Source organism: Amblyomma maculatum, chromosome 3 (assembly GCF_055883805.1).
Source record: "Amblyomma maculatum isolate TAMU_Amacu chromosome 3, ASM5588380v1, whole genome shotgun sequence".
Taxonomy (NCBI): Eukaryota; Metazoa; Arthropoda; class Arachnida; order Ixodida; family Ixodidae; genus Amblyomma; species Amblyomma maculatum.
In genome coordinates, this window is record NC_139346.1 from 3,714,320 (window position 1) to 3,735,643 (window position 21,324).

At 45.5% G+C, this 21,324-nt stretch overlaps 1 protein-coding gene across 4 annotated transcripts in view; it reads left to right on the forward strand.

Annotated features, from left to right (window-relative positions):
- The window catches only part of LOC146194126 (tRNA pseudouridine synthase-like 1), a 173,397-nt gene that overhangs the window by 43,979 nt on the left and 108,094 nt on the right, over positions 1–21,324 (forward strand). For 3 of the 4 annotated variants that reach the window (XM_084597253.1, XM_084597257.1, XM_084597256.1), the window contains exon 3: positions 18,020–18,231. In XM_084597253.1, the coding sequence (XP_084453379.1) occupies positions 18,020–18,231 (212 nt within the window). The remainder of the gene's footprint in view (positions 1–18,019; positions 18,232–21,324) is intronic. The other variant, XM_084597254.1, reaches the window with a different exon arrangement.

A 21,324-nucleotide genomic window follows, 5' to 3' on the forward strand; every position in this document is an offset into this window, starting at 1 on the left:
ACTGTAGACTAAGCATAGGAGCAGGCGACAGAAAGTTAGGTGGACGAATGAGGTTAAGAAGATCGCAGGGGTCAAGTTCATGCAACTAGCACAGGATCGGTGTAATTGGAGAAATATAGGAGAGGTCTTTGCCCTGCCGTGGGTAGCCTGGCTGATGATGAACTAGCCTGTCACCTATGGAACTGTAAACCATGTGTAGGAGCAGGAAAGCCATGTGGGGGAATGGATTAAGAAGTTTGCAGGGGTCAAGTTGATGCAGCTAGCACAGGATCAGTGTAATTGGAGAAATATGGGAGAGGCCTCCGCCCTGCTGTGGGTAGCTTGGCTGATGATGAGCTAACCTGTCACTTATGGAACTGTAGATTAAGCGTAGGAGCGGGCGGTAGAAAGTTATGCGAGCGAATGAGGTTAAGAAGCTCTCGGGATTAAGTGGATGCAGCTGGTACAGGGCCGGGCTGATTGGAGAAATATGGAAGAGGCCTTCGCTCTGCAGTGAGTATAGTTTGACTGATGATGATGATTATGAAACTGATACCGGACGGAGTATTTCTGCTTATCAACTAAAGCAGGCCGATCAATGAAGCTCAACCAGAATCAGCATTGTGGAGCATGCCAGCACACTAATAAGCCCGAAAACAACTTGCTCTATATGTGAGCTACGCTTAGTTTCATACATACCTCGTAGATGTGAAGCCTTAGGACTGTACGGTACACTAGCAAGTGGATGCGTGTAGTGCATCATTTTCGTGTGTGCAACAGATGCTGTAAGTCATCCGATCTTACCAAGATACTTGTTGGGTGAGTTGGTACTTAATCATTATTAATATAAACAGCGCGAACACGAAGAAAAAGGACAAGATACAAGAAAGCCACAGTACAAGCGCTGACTCACAACTAAGCCTAAGCCCTTTACTCCAAGGCCCAAAAAAAACAAACATGAAGAAAACGAAAGAGTCACGTGAAACAACTCCTGGGTTCACCTGCTGCATAAAAAAATTACTTAAAAAAGTCACCTAAAAAAGACGCCTCTTTGCTTGAAAGAGCAAGGCTGAAACACTTATTGTCCGTTGAAATAAAATATGATTCCACTATCTCTCTCGTTATCTTCTCTTTGTGGCAATATAAAATCCTGACACTGTCAAACTTAGGAGTGCACTTCTTCTTCTCCTTCTTCATTATTTCACGACTGGCAATGTGATACCAGAAACGTTTTGTCCTTTCCACTTTCCAAGTTGTTCCGGTGTTCCTGTAGTCTCTTATTAATTAAAGTGGAAAGGACAAAACGTTTCTGGTATCACATTGCCAGTCATGTGAAATGAAGAAGGAGAAGAAGAAGTGCACTCCTAAGTTTGACAGTGTTAGGATTTTATATCGCCACAAAGAGAAGATAACGAGAGAGATAGTGGAATCATATTTTATTTCAACGGACAATAAGTGTGTCAGCAAGACTTCTCTTGCTCTTTCAAGCAAAGAGGTAGTTCACCTTCTTATATATATATGGATGATGTGGTGTTCCAGATGGTCCGTTGATCCGGGGGGGCACGTTGCAGGAAACGGACGGGACAACTTTTCGAGCGCTACGGGCACTTTATTGAACGGGTCAATAACACATTTTGCTTTCGCGAACACAGCTCGCGACTTCCTGCCACCAGTCGTAAGTCGGCAGTCAGTCTCTCTACCCGTCTGTCTGTTTTCTCCCCAAACACCCGTCTTAAGTATACATTTTCAACATCCTGGTTACCGACTTCGTGGCCAATCGGAGGAAAAGAGCTGCTTCGAGCCAATCAGAATGACAAAGCCACATTTTAAATAGCCAATGCAACATCGGCACCTCCGAGATTGGTCCTTCGCGAGCCCCGCGTGCCTCCCACCAATCGTTCGCCCTTTCCCCCTGTGGAGCCGACGCACAGATACTCTCTCAAAATCAGTGGCGAGACTAAACAAATTAGCAAAGACACGTGAACGCCACTTTCACTTTCACCAGCAATGCATATACGTGAGAGGGCACACAGGGCTTCGCCCTTTCCCCCAGTGGAGACGACGCACTGATTCTCAAAATCAGGGGCGAGACAAAACAAAGCAAAGACACGTGAACGGCACTTTCACTTTCACCAGCAATGCATACATGTGCAAGGGCACACGAGAAATACGAGGGTAGTGTCCGGACCCCGCTGGCCCTAAGAAGAGTGAGAAAAAGAAGAGAATTTATTGCTACCGCGCTTGTCAACACGAACGCCGTGTGTTGCGGCGATGTTTCCGTCAACTTTAGAACCGACAGCACCGGATGTGCCCTACTGTTCTCCCGCGTCTTGGCCGGCTGGGCGAGAGCGCCGCGGGGATATTTATGTTCCCGCGAGAGTCGACAGCTCGACGGCGCGGTGCGCGCCTTTCCGCTCGAATACTACGAAGGCATCGCATTAGAAACGGCACGCCTGGCTCGCACAGCGCAGCCAGAAACACGAGACCGCTTGTGTGTAAACGTCGCGCTCGCTTCTCGAGCGACCGTCCGTTTTCGTGTTTTGTTTTGACAGCTTACGGTTGCGTCGGTGCCATCCCATCGGTAATGCGCTGAGCAGGGAAGTCATAAACCTTCGCCCGTTATTGGTCTTGGCTGACAGGTTAAACGACGACGCGGTTCGCTCTCCGCAGTCTGCGTCGCCGGCACGCCTGACTTGTACGGATCTGTTTTTGAAACTGAAACGTGTGCTACCCGTAAGACGACCCTGGGTTTCCCACGCGGCTCCAACAGCAACCAGCACACTCCTCCGGTCGCACAGGCCAAAGGTCACTGCAGCGTGCACATTTGCAGGCCCCTTAAGTGGTACAAGCGGCAGATGCAGCGCAGGTTGTTTTCCCCGAGAGTCATAATTCCCGCGTCTGGCGCCGAGATGCCTATTCTGTCTCACGGTCCGACCACCACCTCCCAAGGTCTCAGCCCCGAACTCCCGGTCAAATAACTTTTCCTCGCGTATTTCAAGTTCAACGGGCGCCCGGACGCGAACTTATAAAAAACCCCTGACAATAAAGTTAACAATCAGAAAGAAAAGAGAAACAGAAGAAGAGAGCCGGCTGTTTTGGAGTGTTCCCCTCCTCAACAACAGCCCAGCAACTTAACAGAGATGTCTTTTTTAAGTGATTTTTTTAAGTAATTTTTTTATGCAGCAGGTGAACCCAGGGGTTGTTTCACGTGACTGTTTCGTTTTCTTCATGTCTGTTTTTTCTGGGCCTTGGAGTAAAGGGCTTAGGCTTAGTTGTGAGTCAGCGCTTGTACTGTGGCTTTCTTGTATCTTGTGCTTTGTCTTCGTGTTCGCACTGTTATATTAATCATCCGATCTTGTGGTGTGTCTTCATATCTCAACTGAAGAGGGCCCTTCAATGTGAAAGTGCAAGAAGGAGAATGTAGCATTTTGCTTTCGACGACAGAATTATGCTCGAGGTTAGCTGAAACACATTGCTGATTATTGAAATATGCACAAATAGCCGCATGTTGGGCTATGCCTTCTTAAGTGTTTTCATATGCAAAACGTTTAATCAGAACTGTATTCATTGGCATCACGGCTCCGCTGGCAGCATGTCAAGCTAAAACGTGCTATATGATATTCATTATTCTGCCAGTATGTAGCAAAAATCTGTATGTAGCAGAAATTATGGGCTTTTGAAGATGACTACAAAACATTAGTAGATTAGGATATTCTGAGATTTGCCTGCACGAAATTGTACCATTGTAAAGACACGGGGCGCAGGTGACCACTCGGGATAGCCAGAAAAGAGTTTCAGCTGGTTTCATGGCCGATTGGTGAATTACGACAGCAATTTCTACACCCGAGAAAAATATACCAAGTGCGAGCCGGCGGGGTTCGTTAACTAGAATTATAACCGCCATAAACAGAAGCTGTTGTGCAGTATTGACCAATAAAATATTGCGAACTCTGGCACATCCAAAAGTTGACATGTGCAGACCACCAGATCATATTATGTGGCGCATTTCTCTTTTGAAAGCCGAGAGCATGCTTAGTCGGCATCTCGCCAGCTGCTATTTTTTCCGCCCATATCAATGCACCTCGGTATTTTTCTTCATCCTGCACTTCGAGCTTTTATTTCATAAAGCAGACATCATCGTTGCACCTTCCAGGCTCAACAGCCTCCCACTCTATCAGCATCCTCAGGTTCGCCTTAAAAACGCTTTCTTTTATACTGCTGTGCACTGGATTGCCTCATGAAAAGCTCAGCCACTCAGCTCGTGAACAGCGGGGCATCACAACAAACGCAGTATTTTTTTTTTCTTGTTAGTCAGGCGGCAGGCGCGATATAAAGCATGCTAAATATTTTGGTCTAGTGCACACAGCAACCTGTGATATCTGCTCTACCTGGCCCTTTCACACATAAGAAAACAAACAACAAAATGCATCACCGTCAGGCTCAGTCGCACATAAAGCAAACACGCACAGAACAAATCCTAATTGCACTGGCGCAAACTCCAGTAGAAATTTTTGTCTTCTGAAAATTGCTCCGAATTGCTGTTTGCCGCTGGCATCGCTGGCTGTTTCCCTTCGTTGCCGCTCATGCGTTCAGGAGTGTTGGCGTCGGGCCACACGTACGGCCACGGTTTTCCCTCGTCGTCGTTGTGGATTTGATAGGTTGTTGGCGGGGGCTGCGATTTTCAGTGCCGATAATTTTCATGCTGACACCGGCGGTAATGAAGTAGCCTGTCTCACTTCCTGTGAGCGTCGCTAGCGGAGCAGGTACTGCTTCCATTGTTTCGTACTTATGCGTTCTTGGCTTTCCCTAATTTTTCCCTATATGCGCGGAGGGCAAGTGCAGATTCGATCGCCCCGCAACTAAGTCTTAGAATACGTGCATAGTCGGTGCAGCGGTGGCGTAGCGGTAGAACATCCGCCTCGCATGCAAGAGGACCGGGGTTCAAATCCCGGTGCCGCGCAATTCTCCACCGGATGACAAAAAAAAAAAAAAAAAAAAAAAAAAAAAAAAAAAAAAAAAAAAAAAAAAAAAAAATCCGCGTGTCGATGGAATTGCATATACAGGTTTGGGGTGCGACCTGATGCCGGTGAACACCTCCGGCAACGCACTCCCTCACCAGAACAGGAGTTGGCCACCCTGGTGCAGTAATTGGCCACAACCTCCTATGATAAGCTCCATAAAACCTCGGCCCTCAGTCACCAGCGGCTGCGGAACAACTGACCACGGCGGCGGTCAGACCTGTGACGCAGCAGGGGGTGCTAAGAAAGCCTGGCTCCGCTGGACAGGCCGCCATTGGAAACTGACCCTGGCAACGTTTAATGCTAGAACCCTAGCTAGTGAAGCTAGTTTAGCTGTGCTGTTAGAGGAACTAGAGGGCATGAAATGGGATGTCATAGGGCTTAGTGAGGTTAGGAGGCCGAATGAGGCATATACTGTACTGAAGGATGGGCATGTACTGTGTTATCGAGGTTTACCAGAGAGGCGACAACTAGGAGTAGGTTTCCTTGTCAATAAGTATATAGCGGGTAATATAGATGAATTCTATAGTATTAATGAGAGGGTTGCTGGCATCGTAATTAGGCTTAATAAGCGGTATAAACTGAAGGTTGTACAGGCCTATGCACCTACATGTAGTTATGATGACCAGGCAGTTGAAAGCTTCTATGAAGATGTAGAATCGGCAATGCGAAAAGTAAAGACGCAGTATACTGTACTAATGGGCGACTTCAATGCCAAGGTAGGGAAAAAACAGGCAGGAGGTAAGGCAGTAGGTGACTATGGCATTGGTTCTAGGAATAGCAGGGGGGAGTTACTAGTTGAGTTTGCAGAGCGCAATAACTTACGAATCATGAATACCTTCTTTAGCAAACGGAAGAACCGAAAATGGACATGGAAAAGTCCTAACGGAGAGACTAAAAATGAAATCGACTTCATAATGTGTTCAACCCCCGCCATTGTGCAGGATGTAGAGGTAATCGGGAAAGTTCGATGTAGTGACCACAGGATGGTGAGGTCCCGAATTAGCCTAAATCTGAAGAAGGAACGCAATAGATTAGTAAGAAAGAAACCCATCAACGAATTAGCGGTGAGGGGGAGGGCAGAAGAGTTCAGGATCTCGCTACAGAATAGGTATTCAGCTCTAACTGAGGATGGCGACATTACCCTAGAGGCAAGGAACAATAATTTCAGAGATATCATTACTGAGTGCGCGGTAGAAGTAGGCGGTAGGATAGTTAGAGAGGATACCGGTAAGCTGTCTAAGGAGACGAAAGATTTGATTAAGAAACGGCAGAGTATGAAAGCTTCCAATCCAACAGACCAGATCGAATTAGCCGAGATATCAAAGCTAATCAATAAGCGCAAGGTGGCCGATATAAGGAAGTATAACATGGAGAAAATTGAGCATGCTGTAAAGAACGGGGGAAGCCTTAAAGCGGTAAAGAAGAAATTGGGCATAGGCAAAAACCAGATGTATGCGATAAGGGACAAGGCGGGCAACGTCATCACTAATATGGACAAGATAGTCAAAGTAGCCGAGGAGTTCTATACAGATCTCTACAGCAGCCAAAGTAGTCAGGACCGTAATGAGATTGGCGGTAGGGAAAAACAGTCAGACGTTCCACCAGTGACGAAGGACGAGGTCAAGAAAGCACTAGAAACTATGAAAAGGGGGAAATCAGCTGGAGAGGATCAGATAACTACAGATTTGCTGAAGGACGGGGGGGATATCGTGCTAGAAAAACTGGCCACCCTGTATACGCAGTGCCTGGTGTCATCGACGGTACCGGAAGCATGGAAGAATGCAAACATTATCCTCATTCACAAGAAAGGGGACTCTAAGGACCTTAAAAATTACAGACCAATCAGCTTACTGTCTGTTACGTATAAGGTATTTACTAAGGTAATCGCTAATAGAATCAGGACAACCTTAGACTGCAATCAAGCAAAGGATCAAGCAGGGTTTCGGAAACGGTACTCTACTATCGATCATATCCATACCATCAATCAGGTGATAGAAAAATGCGCGGAATATAACCAGCCCTTATACATAGCATTCATTGATTACGAAAAAGCATTTGACTCAGTTGAAACCTCGGCGGTGATGCAGGCATTGCGAAATCAGGGGGTAGACGAGCCGTACGTGAAAGTGCTGGAAGATATATATAGTGGCTGCACAGCAACCATAGTTCTGCATAAAGAAAGTAACAAAATTCCCATAAAGAAAGGTGTTAGGCAAGGAGACACAATCTCCCCAGTACTATTCACAGCTTGTTTAGAGGAAGTATTCAGAGACTTGGAATGGGAGCAGTTAGGGATAAGGCTAGATGGAGAATACCTCAATAATCTGCGATTTGCTGATGACATTGCCTTGCTAAGCAACTCGGGAGATGAACTGCAAATAATGATTGATGACCTAGACAGGAAAAGTAGAAAGGTAGGCTTGAAAATCAATATGCAGAAGACTAAGGTAATGTTCAACAGCCTCGGGAAGGAACAGGAGTTTACATTAGGTAGCGAAATACTGGAAGTAGTAGGCGAATATATCTACTTAGGACAGGTAGTAACCGCAGATCCGGACCATGAAAAGGAAATAACAAGAAGAATAAGATTGGGATGGAGCGCATTTGGCAAGCACTCGCAGATTATGACTAGCAGCTTACCGGTATCGCTCAAGAGGAAAGTATACAACAGTTGCATCTTGCCTGTACTCACCTATGGGGCTGAAACGTGGAGACTAACCAAGAGAGTTCTACTTAAGTTGAGGACAACCCAGAGGGCTATGGAACGAAAAATGGTAGGTGTAACATTAAGAGATAGAAAGCGTGCAGAGTGGGTCAGAGAAATAACTCAAGTTAACGACATTCTAGTGGAAATTAAGAAGAAGAAATGGACATGGGCAGGACATGTAGTGCGAAGAGAGGATAACCGATGGTCGCTGAGGGTAACAAACTGGATTCCAAGGGAAGGAAAGCGTAGCAGGGGGCGGCAGAAAGTTAGGTGGGCGGATGAGATTAAGAAGTTCGCAGGGGTCAAGTGGATGCAGCTAGCACAGAACCGGGTTAAGTGGAGAGATATGGGAGAGGCCTTCGCCCTGCAGTGGGTATAATCAGGCTGATGATGATGATGATGATGATGAAACTCCAGTAGGTACTTTTCATCATGCACATTTACTTTAGATGTATACATGCCTGTAACGAAGTGTTTTTCTCACAGTCAAGAGTATGCAGTTGGTTTCCAAGGTCGACCATTCACTTCTTGCTGCTTGGTAGCTCTAATTCAAGCGTCAAGTCGCTGTTGGTTGCGGCTCGCCGAAGCGAACCTGAAAAACCGCGTCTTGCATTCTGGCATGCACTGGTGGCGAGCTGGCGACGAGAAACGCCGCCCAATGTATTTCCATCAGTTGTGGCTAGAACTTCACGCATGCACAGAGAACTTGCGCATGCACAGAGAACTCGCGCAAAAGGCGGATTTCGCCCCAGGAGCACTGAAAGTTTCTGGCCGTTATCCTTGAAAACTATCAATGGTAAAATGACTATTGTGAAAGAAGGCTAGGTCGAGACGGCGAGGTCGTGATGGCAAGGACAGAGAAGCCTTGTCTAGCGTTTTAATCCGATCATGAACCCAGGCGCGTGCTGGAGCCGGCACCGCGGGACGATGATGATGGTATGTACAAATGAAAGAAGATCAAGGCATGTACAAATGAAAGAAGATCCACGGAAGGCTCACATAATCTTCCTGGGGAGTCGGAAGCGGCCAGCCCGGCCGCTCCTAACTAACTGATGCACCGCGGCGCACAAACGGTTTCAAGCGAGAAACAAACAATTTCAGTTTCACGGTGGCGTCGATCGGCTGGGGGATCAACAGGCGTGACTTTGTAGTTAACTGGAGAAGTTTGGCTGATGACCTCGTAGGGACCAAGGTAGCAGTGGTGGAATTTGTCGCTAAAGCCAGGGGTCCCAGTGGTGTATAAAGCAGTACTTCATCACCAGGACAATAAGAGACCATGTGATGTGTAGAATCATAGCGACTCTTGCGGTCTTCCTGGCACGCTGCTGTGATGAGGCGGGCAAGATGACGGCATTTGGCCACACGAGATAAGAGCTGAGTTGGTACTGATGTGGAATAGTCGGGCGTAGAGAAAAAGGAACTGTGAGAATCGCTATAAACGAGGAAAAATGGAGAGTAACCGGTAGTCCGCTGTACTGCTGTGTTATAGGCAAATGTGACGAATGGTAGAATAGTGTCCCAATTTTGATGATCTGGTGTGATGTACATGGAGACCATATCCGATAAGGTGTGATGAAATCGCTCAGTCAGACCGTTAGTCTGGGGATGGTAACTTGAGGTTGTCTTATGAAGGGTGGATGACGCGTAAAGAACTTCGGCAATGACTGTCGATAAGAAGGCTGTCCCGCGGTCACTTAGGAGCACCTGAGGAGCGCCATGACGCAGTACAATTGATCGAAAAAAGAAATTTGCTACTTCTTGAGCGGAACCAGTCGGTACAGGCGCTGTCTCAGCGTAGCGTGTAAGGTGGTCGACAGCTGTTATAATCCAATGGTTACCCCCATCGGAGAGAGGTAGGGGACCACATAAGTCGATGCTGACTACGTCGAATGGTGTGGAGGGACAGGGAACAGGTTGTAGAAGGCCAGCGGGCGAAGAAGTCAGCCGTTTACGACGTTGGCATAGAGGGCAGGATGCGACGTAGTTGGCAATGCTGGAAGATAGGCCAGGCCAAAAGAATCGTGTTTTCATGCGGTCATAGGTATTATCAACACCAAGGTTACCTGCAGTAGCGTCATCGTTAAGAGTAGCCAGTATACGTGGGTGAAGCACACGCGGCACGACTGGGATCCAGCGAATTCCATCAGGGCAATACACGTAGCGGAGTAGGATGCCATCTTTGAGCTTGAAATTGCGAAGCTGTCGGCGAAGTTGAGGAATGGGTGGGTCCGAAGCGCCAATAAGGCGGTCGATGATGGGACGGCAGTAGGCATCAGCCAATTGCTGTGAGCGGAGAGCGTGTTTGTTCTCAGAGTCATCAAAAGAAACTTGTGACATACGTTGGGGAAAACGATGGTCGGCTGTGGTTCAGTCACTAACCCTTCTGACCAAGAATCCCTACAGGCTGACCTAAACCATGTGCAAAACTGGTGTTTGCAGCGGCTGATGACACTCAACCCTAACAAATGTAAGTATATGTCTTTTCACCGCCGCCGAAATCCTTTTGTTTTCCAGTACACAATTTCTAACACCTCTGTCGACCTCGTCCAGTCGTACAAATACTTAGGTATCACCATTTCTAACGATTTATCCTGGCGTCTGCATGTGACTAACCTGGTATCATCAGCTAATAAAACACTTGGCTTCTTGAAACGTCACCTGCGGGATGCCCCTCAACATGTAAGACTACAAGCATACATTTCACTCATCAGAACTAAACTGGAATTCGCATCGGCCATCTGGAACCCTCACCAAGCATATCTAACAAACGCCCTCGAAGCTGTGCAGAACAGGGCCACCAGATTCATTCATTCCTCGTATTCATACGACGTTAGCATATCATCTCTAAAATTGCAATCAGGTCTATCTAATCTTTCTGCTCGCCGTCGCACTGCCAGTCTCGTCTTATTTCACAAGTTTTTTTATTCGCCACTCAGACAAGAACCCTACATCTGCGCACCCCCGCCGCGCAGATCCCATTGCATCAGTCACCCTCTTCAAGTTTTGCGCCCACGTGCCCGTACCACTGTTTTCTCTAATTCATTTTTTTGCTGAGTAGCAGCTGACTGGAACGGCCTTCCCTACGATATCGCTGCCATCACCTGCCCTGGAACATTCATGACTGCACTGAACATCTGTACTTAATAAAAACCCACCCCTTATGTAACACCCCGCAAGGGGTCTTTAAGGAAAATAAAGTGATGTGATGTGATGTGATATGATGTGGTCATAGGTGGAAATGCATTGGGAAGAAAGCAAGTCGATTCTGAAAGTGGACAGCGAGAAAGAGCGTCGGCGTTTTGGTGTTGGCGACCCAGTTTATAAGTGACATCGAAATGGTATTCTTGCAGGCGTAGAATCCAATGGCTAAGTCTGCCTGTCAAATTTTTGAGTGAAGACAACCGGCAACGAGCATCGTGATCGGTCACAACTGTGTACGGACCATATAGGTAAGGACGAAATTTTTGGACAGCCCATACGACGGCAAGGCACTCCTGCTCGGTAATGGTGTAGTTTTTTTCAGCTGGAGTCATAGTTCGACTGTCGAAGGCAATCACTTCCTCACGCGAAGTTGCATCGCGCTGCAGAAGTACAGCGCCAAGACCGAGACCACTGGCATCAGTGTGCAGGATGGTTGGAGCGCTGTCACTGAAGTGGCCAAGAACACGATCTGAAGTGAAGGCGTGCTTCAAGTTGTTAAAAGCAGTTTAGCACTGGTCAGCCCACACGAAAGGGCTGCGTGCTTTAAGTAGTTCATGAAATGGAGCAGCAATAGTTGCAAAATGCCTTATAAAACGCCGGAAATAAGACACCAGGCCGACGAAATTGCGCAATTCTATAGTCCGTTGTGGACGAGCAAAGTTCAAGACCGCGATGATTTTTTCAGGGTCTGGACGAATGCCGTCATGGCTGACTAGATGTCCTAATATTTTAATTTCCTTCTTGCAAAGTGGCACTTCTTGGCGTTGAGCTGAAGGCCCGCTGAAGCGAGACACGTGAGGACCTCATTCAGGCGCGTGAGATGGTCGTTAAAAGTTGATGAAAAGATAACAATTGTCCAAGTAACAAACAGGTTCTCCATTTTAGGCCATGAAGCACAGCATCGATCATTCTTTCAAATGTCACTGGTGCGTTACTAAGTCCGAAAGGCGTAACATTAAATTCGTAAAGGCCATCGGGATTTGCGAAAGCTGTTTTTTCTTTATTGTCCTCGTTCATAGGTATTTGCCAATAACCTGAGCGGAGGTCTAAAGTTGAGAAATATTTGCCGCCTTGAAGAGAGTCAAGGGTGTCATCAATTCTTGGCATCGGGTATACATCTTTACGGATAATTTTCTTGAGTGCGCAGTAATCAACACAAAAGCGTACCGAGCCATCCTTTTCTTTAACTAACACTATTGGGGATTACCATGGGTTGTTGAGGGATGAATAATATTGCGATGGAGCGTTTACATTTTCTTTACTTTTCGTTCAGAGAGGGAAACCCGATAATGTTGTCGGCGAACGATAGTTACCTTCAGTAATGATGCGATGGTGCGCAACACTAGTCCTTCCCAGTGGTGGGGAAGTGACACCAAAAGTGGCTTGGTGGTGCCGAAGCAATGTCAGCAGTTCTTGGCGTTGGTTCAGCGTGAGGTTAGGATTAATAGTCTTTGTGAGAACAGAAAGAGAGACGTCTGGCAAAACACACTGCTGAGGCAGAGGAGTGGGCACCATCAAGGACAAAGGTTGAACATCCACCATGTAAAGGAGAGAAGTTTTTTTTGGGAGCACAAGGGATTTACGTGAAGTGTTAGTGGCCGCTACGGTCGCTGAGCCGTTGTAGAACCTGACAAGACTAGACGGGAAGGCGATGCCGCGTTCAAGATGACGATAAGATGGTGCGGTGAGTACGTTTCCATCAGTGATGTGGTCAGAAACAACGGTAAGTAGTTTTTTGCACTGAGGAGGCAAAACAATATCAGCGGCGGCAATGAGGGGATGATGTCGTTCAGAAATTCAGATGAAGAATTACGGTCTGTCATATGGATAACACGGTCACCACAAGAAATTAACGCCGAAGCGGTTGACAAAAAATTCCATTCAAAAATCATCAGATGCGCACAAGGTGAGAGCACAGCAAACTAGTTAGTTTTTGTACCTCACAGGTACCTCACACTCACCCTTAAGATTCATTCGTTCTCCAGTGTACGTGCGGAGAGACATTTTGGAGGGTTCGCATTTTACATGCAGGAAAAGGTACTTAAACACACTCTTGGACACAATTGTAACAGCTGCTCCTGTGTCAGTCTCCATGTGTCTTTACCCTAAACTTTCACATTAAATTCGTAACACGAATGCTTTAAGTTTATGAAATGATACACTTCTTGCTCCTCCTCTTCGGCAGGACATTCTAGCACGTTCATTCTTTTGTAACGAGTTTTTGCATTCGGGGACATTCTCTGAAGATGTCCTTCTCTCGAACATTTCCGGCAAACAAAGTGTTTGTGTCAACACCCGTCAGACGAATGTCCCCTGCCGCACCTTCCGCATCTGTTTTTCGTCTGGTCTTGGTCCCGCTTCACTTCTTTAGGCCTCCTTGGCGTACGTCGGCTAACCACGTTCAGTGAATGTTCTTTGTCTGCTGCTTGCATTAGCACCGCATTCGATTCCGCTAGTTATCTTTCACTCAAAACCTTCAAAAGTCAGGTTCTTGGCGGCGAATAGGGTGTGTCGACTTCCTTCATTTTGTATGCCTGCCTGTTACGCAGGGTATCTTGCAAAAAGTCCCTGTATTCGCACTTCAACTCCACTATGAAATCTTCGACACTTTCGTGTTCATTCTGAACATGCCTGTTAAATTTACAGCGCTCTGCTATCACTGAGCTCTTGAGGCAGTAATGATCTTTCAGCAGCTTTGAAATCTCGGTGTAAGACTTCGCTCGGCAATGCTGGCACAATCAAGAGCTTCAAGACCTCATACGCTTCTGGGCCTATCAGTTTTAAAAACACCGGTAACTTCTTTTCATTGCGTATGTCGTTCGCCACCAGAAACTGCTGAAATTTTTCCAAGTGCGATTCAATGTTCTGTGATTTGATGTCAAACTGTGTTATCGTTCCTATGCGCGACATTCTGTAACAGAAAGGAAAGCTCAGTACTCATCCGCTTGGTGTTTCCCACTCGTGCGTTGTTGCTGGAACGGTCCCACAGGTTCCACGCTGGTTCCTTGTTGCTTGTCGGTGGTTGAAGCATCCCACAGGCCTTTTTCAGTGGCATTCCACGCTGGTTCCTTTGTGTTGCTCGAAGCTTCCCACAGGCCTTTTTCGGTGGCGTTTCATGCTGGCCCCTAGAATTTTTTCAATAAGGTTGGAGTGATCCCATCAAGTTTGTGACCACTAGCTGCATACAGTAACAAGGAAGCTTTTCAAAAAGATTGTAATCTACATTACAGAGGGAAATTGGACAATACCCTTTTTTCAATGTTCATAATACAAAGTGGGAGCCGGTAAGTCAGACTCATAAAATACTTGGAAGGTGAAAAGCCCCTTTTTATCTCTCGGTAGTTGCAAACTGTTGAAGCTCTGATTTAATACTATTCATCTGTTCTGCCTATTGTTACAAGGTATGAATTGCACCAATTTTTTTGGCCTTCATGTTGGTGATGCGTAAAATGTTCTGTATATGGATCACCACGTGCTTTTGGCCTACAATCGCTAAGTAACTTTTAGTTGAATTTTCTTTCCTAGTCAGTTTCGGTTTCAGCAGCCAGAATTGAGTCATCTGTGTGCACATTAAAGGCCCCCAAGTGGTTGAAATTACTCTGCAGCCCTCCACTAATGTTCCTCTTTCTCTCTTTCCAACTTTCACTCCCACCTTCCTGCCTTCCCTTACGACATGGAGATACTGGGCCTTTCCTTTCCTGTGAATGAATTATTTATATAAAACTGACGGTTGGCTGTGACGTCATGATCAAGTCTAGGTCACACATGGTATGAAAAGCAGCAATATAGTAATCGCTGTGCCAGAGTACCCGGGTTCCATCCCGACCGCCGGTGGCTGCTTTCAGTGGAGGCGAAATGCGCAGGCGTCCATGTGCTGTTTGATGTCAGTGCACGTTAAATCCCCAGGTAGTCAAAATTATTGTGTAGCCTTCCACTACGCCTGTTCTTTCCCTCTTTCCACTTTCACTGCCATCTTCCCTTCCCTCACAGTGCAGTTCAGGTGTCCACAGAACAAGTGTGACAGATACTGTGTCTCTCCTTTGCTGTATTATTAAAAATCGCTGCTGTTCACTTTTATGATTCCTGTTTATAAAGTAGGCTGGCTTTAGCATTGTAAATTCATACGACAGGAACGATTGGTATTTTTTCATCCCTCACGTGACCTGGACTTGACTTTGACGTCACAGCCAACACTCAGCGGTTGAAAATGAAACACGAGAAGATAATTTCATTATAAATTAGTCAGCAGTCACAGGCGAATCGATCCTATAGAGTAAAGTCTTGCATATCATTACAAAGGATAAAACGAACTCAAAAATTAAAGTTAGTGGGCTCCCTGAGCAGCCGTTCTCTTTTGCTGTACTCTCCTTTGTGGTACGGAGGGTCGGCTGGGCAGCTCGTGAGCCCATATGTCACCAGACAACTGGTGGCATACTCACAACAATAGGCATGCAGCTTGATTAGATGTATTCTTGCTGAGGTTGCAATAGCCAAATCCTTTTGCATCTTGTTTACTTAAGTCCCACTTTTGGAAAACAGATACAGCACACTGAAAGATGACATATAACTCTTTCTTATATACAGGGATCTCTGGTGGAACAGTGCCTGTCATATGCTGCCAGCGACACTAGCAATTCACTTATTCCAATTAAGCACAAGTAAACACTAAAGGAAGCGTCCCCTGATATGCAGCTACCAGTGCATGTGGGCAGCAATGTATTTCACTTATGCTGAGTATATGTTTTGTCTTCCTGGCTGCACTCTTCATTGTACTTGAACTGCAGATATGAAAATTGAAAGAGCAGCGCTTGTTGCTTGTAATCAGTGGGGAAGAACGCGCCACAAGAGATGCGATACAAGCAGTGGTATAGGACATCCAGCCCCTAATCATAAAGGCATAAAATACAGGATCGGCTTACACCTTCGGCATGTCCTTGTTGCGACTGTAGGAAGAAGAAAAAGAAAATGCACAGGCCTGCTACTGGCTTTGTAGCTTAGCCACATCAGCTGCTTCATGCGGACAGAGGAGAAAATAGAGAAAAAATAAAGAAAAAGAGGGAGAGAGAAAGACGCGTCACAACAGCCGTTGTCTGCCACCGAAGTGGTGGCAGGTGCAGTGACGGCCTACAACAGATACTGTAGAAGAATGGCTGATTGGGCGAGTTGGTGAACCATGATGGACAGTAATGTATATTGCGCAAAAAGACGAGACAAAGAGGAGAAGTGGACAACGACGGCGCAGAACTGACAACTGAATTTATTCGAAGAACGGAAGAGTATATATATATAAGTACACACACTTGTTGTACCCACATGCGCATAGTCAAAAATGTATAAAAATCTATATCAACACATGTAAAACTCCCCCCATCACACGCACGTGGTGAAAACTGCCGACGCACTATCGATTGTGCAGCATGGTCATCTCTTTTTCTGTCAATGCGACGGACGTTTTACTAACACAAACATTTTGCTTTCGGTTAATATGGAACGCCGCGGTGATTTCTCGAGTAGTCTGGTCTTTATGAAGAAACAATATATTAGTATCAACAAAGAAAGGTACACGCTCACACGCGTTACAATGTTTTGCTAAGTTTGTTTCATTCTTTTTTAAGGACTGCGCATGCTCCATCAGCCTAATGTTGATGCAACGGCCTGTCTGCCCAATATACATACGGCCACAGGACAATGGTATTTGGTATACTACACCCATCCTACAACTAATGAAACTCTTGGCGTGATTGACCTGGCATCTGTTCTTACTTCTTGTGCCCCCCAGCTTTCTTTGAACTGCTGCACCTACCTTGCCAATCTTATTAGGGGCTGAAAACAACACCTGTATGCCATATTTTGCGCCTACTTTTTTAAACCGATGTGATAATGCATGTATATAAGGCACAACTGCAATTTTATTTCTTTCATTTTTTCTTTCTATCTGTCCGGAACACTTCAGAGAACGCAGAACCTTATCAGCACTAGCTACAAGCACTGAGTCTGGATAACCAGCCTCCCTACATCTATTAGCTTGGATTTCAAGGCTATTATACATTTGATGTGCACATCAAAAGTAGGCGCAAAATATGGCGTACAGGTGTTGTTTTCAGCCCCTAATAAGATTGGCAAGGTAGGTGCAGCGGTTCAAAGAAAGCTGGGGGGCACAAGAAGTAAGAACAGATGCCAGGTCAATCACGCCAAGAGTTTCATTAGTTGTAGGATGGGTGTAGTATACCAAATACCACTGTCCTGTGGCCGTACATATATTGGGCAGACAGGCCGTTGCATCAACATTAGGCTGATGGAGCATGCGCAGTCCTTAAAAAAGAATGAAACAAACTTAGCAAAACATTGTAATGCGTGTGAGTGTGTACCTTTCTTTGTTGATACTAATATATTGTTTCTTCATAAAGACCAGACTACTCGAGAAATCGCCGAGGCTTTCCATATTAACCGAAAGCAAAATGTTTGTGTTAGTAAAACGTCCGTCGCATTGACAGAAAAAGAGATGACCATGCTGCACAATCGATAGTGCGTCGGCAGTTTTCACCACGTGCGTGTGATGGGGGGAGTTTTACATGTGTTGATATGAATTTTTATACATTTTCGACTATGCGCATGTGGGTACAACAAGTGTGTGTACTTATATATATACTCTTCCGTTCTTCGAATAAATTCAGTCGTCAGTTCTGCGCCGTCGTTGTCCACTTCTCCTCTTTGTCTCGTCTTTTTGCGCAATATACATTACTGTCCAACAACAGATACAGCTGCCAGTGACAGGCTAGACCCACCGCAAATGGCAGGGACTTACCAGTCCCAGCCCCGTAGGGTTAGAAGCAGCGACCAGCCCCTTCCCGGTGTGTCCGTAAATATACTGAAATATATCCGGCATGCGTTATATAATAAAGTTACAGAATATTAAGGAGAACGCAGGACCTATATGCATAATCTTTGTGTCCTCTGACAAGTCGTGCATGTCATATTATGTTCTTTATGCCCCGCATTTGCTCCTGCAAGTTCCTATATTTCTTATAGTACCTATAAATATCGCACATGGGGTTTTTTTTCAATAGTGCTGTGACAAATAAAGGCTTGACGTAAAATGACAAAGTGCTAGCTGGGAATGAAATTGCAGGCTGCACTGTGCCAGCTGGGGTGCCTGGGCGACCCTGTGGTGGTGCCAGCCAGCCGTACCGACGCCGGCGTGCATGCCACCGAAAACGCAGCGCACGTGGACTTGCGCCCCAAGAACCTGTGCCAGTCATTCCAGCCGGAGCTGCTGGCCGCAGGACTCAACATACTGCTCGCACGCCACTCGCACGACATCCTGTGAGTGCTTAACCCTATTTCTGTGTAGAAGTAATGGAGACCACACAGGGAGAGATTGTCGGGAGCGGCGGAGGGATGTGACTCCGTCGGTAGCTGCTATAAACGCCACACCCTCAATTCCTCCACGACAGAAAGTAGTTCAATTTTTTGGTTACCTAAAGAAAACTAAACATCAGACCAGATTAGCAGCTCGAGAATTTCAATGGTTCTGTCCTTTTTGGAGTAAAGTATAAAAACCTGATTTTGTGTAGTGTTTAGCAGTGTAATACACATGTCGCGCACCAAGGCGCAATGTTTTATGTAAAGTTTAGTTGTATTTTCTTGTACAGGGTCGTCAACTTTCAGCTATAACACGGTTTCAATCATACACAGACGCATATCAAAGCAAAACTATACACGCACAGCTTCACATGGCCTGGCCGAGCACAATGTTGCTTTGAAAGAGGTGACCCTTTTATAGCTAGAGCTCTCCGTTAAATGTGGCAACCATCCTGGCAAAATCATTGTCTCTTTCCGCATCTCTTTGTTTTTCTTGCATAAAACCATCGCCTGACAATCGGTCCTTTTTTCCTCCTCCTTTAAACCAGATGCGTCCTTTCCAACGTCTTCACCTTGACGCTGATATGACTGTTTTCATTTGTTTTCGATTTGTGTCTGACTGGGACGTAGCCAAACACCAAAAGCGAGAATATTCTTGTGCTGGCTTGCACTTTCCCCAATTCATTTGCTTGTTAGCACTCAGTTGCCTCAATGGAATCTACTCTAGATTTCATTTCCTCAATTATAAGTGATTAGAGTGGAATGTAACCGTTATGGCTCCAACTACTTAGTTGGCCGGGTGTTGGCAAATGACCTTCAAGGCCTCGCAAGGTCAAGCTAGGTCGTTTTGGTCGTGATTTAACTGGTTCGCGTGCAGCGCTTTTAGACTGAAAAAAATTCCAGGGGATTTGAACCAGTCGGGTTCGAACCCAGGTACTCGGGTTCAGTAGTCAGGCGTCTTAACCACTGAATGACCTCGACTTTTTTTCTTTTCGGCATGCTATTCATTACACACATTTAAATGCAGGAAATAGCTATATACATTATTTACAAAGTAATCAGCCAGTAGCCAAACAAGTCCAATTGAAATATACAACACAGCACTGTACAACTAACACACTTCTTAACACATCTCCACTAAAACGGTGGCAAGAAACACATCAATAATAGGAGCCAGTCTGGTTTGTAGTCGCTGTTTTCATAATTGTCTCTCAGCTGGTGCACCATCTGGCCAAAATGTCTAACATGGGGAAACGAGAGGCTCAGCATTCCGGTCTAACATGTGCAGTCCAAGGAGGAAAATTATGTCAAAGGGTTCATGGTCGTGTTGGGTCGTGAGAATTTAAAATAGCCTTTCTTCAATGTTCTTTGTAGAACGTCCCAAAATAATATCGCATCTTGGCACATAATAAATCACTGTTCGAGGGTTTCAAACAAAAAAGTCATTTGTGAAGCCACACTTAACAGGTAAACCTTAGGTATAAAGTTTTTACAGAAGCGTTTTAGTACAAGGCAAAATCAGCATTTTATGTACTCTTCTCAACACATCATGCCTTATTCGCCCATACGATTAGAGTAGAGAGAATGTTGTAATGGAGGTGGGAACAGTACGGATATCAATTCGATTTATGCATTTTTTTTTACGTAAAATGGAGAATAGGTACTCATCAGGAAAACGAACTGCAAGAAAACCCACTGAATTGTAACTTTCCTAAAACTGAATAATAAGGGCCGATTGATAAAATTGAAAGAGACCACTAAGTTAGGGAGAAGGTTCACAAAGTTAGTTTGCAGGGTTCTTCTGACAATTGAATGGGAGCTATTATGGAAAAAGAAGAAACCAGCTTTCTTGCATAGAGATGTGTAAAACCATGCCCGGGAGCAGAAACGAGCCTGAATAGTTTCTCCCACCGCATCGGCTCAAAACTGGAGGACCATATGAACGTTCGGTGAAAGCTTTGGATGCACAACAGAGTCCCTGCAAAATAATAAATTTTTGTTGCCAGAAACATATTTCAGGCCTGCGCTCCACCAAAATTTGAGAGGTGGTGCGGAACAAAAATCTGAACGTAGCTTTGAAGGGCCAGAACGTGCTCTCTCCAGTAGCGCTCACTGGACTTAAAACTTAAATGTATTTAATGGGGGCAGAGACCATTCATTTCCAGCGTAATAAATCTGCGTTGACCCCATAAACCGAACGAAAGACCCGAACAATTAGAGCTATTCATTTGAGCACCAGAGGCAACAGTGTTCATAGTTTTGTCACTGCTGGGTTTATCAATGCAGAAAAATGCCAAATCATCGGTGTACGCTAGTGCTTTGACTTCATTGCCAAGGACAACAAACACACTGATATTGCTGTTACAGTACAGTACAGTCAAAGTGGCTCTAGGTAGACGGCAAACCAGTAATATAGAACAGCTTTGCTTCACGGATAATCGAATTGACACAGACTGAGAGGTGACTATTAAACATCAAGCGAGTGCAATGGTTGTAACAAAGTTGTACATCTTTAAGCATGGAGGATCCAACATTGGCACGCGCGAGAAAACAGAAATGAATGCTGGGCAGGATCAAATGCCTTTTACAAAGTCAATCTGGAGTAGAGCAAGCTGCTCATGAGCGTCACAGCGATATTCGGGAATTGTACGTGCAATATGTATATTACTTTGCATGGACCTCAAACCACAAGTCTGATGAGGGCCAATCAGAACTGACATTGTATGTTGAAAATTTTGTAGCCTAGTATAAGCGAGTTAACTGCTGAGCTAGTTGGTTGTCAGACATATTAACAGTACAATACACACAATTAAGAGGCTACAACTGTTTAATCAGGGGTAAGCAGCTGACATATGCAAACGTGTGCAAGACTTCAAGGAAACAGCACCAATTTTATCACTGCAGGCGTGACAGAGATGCTTGCCCACTCTCATAAAGAAACACCACGTGTCATAGTTTGAACCTGCTTTTTGATATAAAAGGACTTTCACGACCCATCTGAGAATCCTTGTATACAATTGTTGCAAGCCCTATAAAACAAGTTGCTTACCCTCA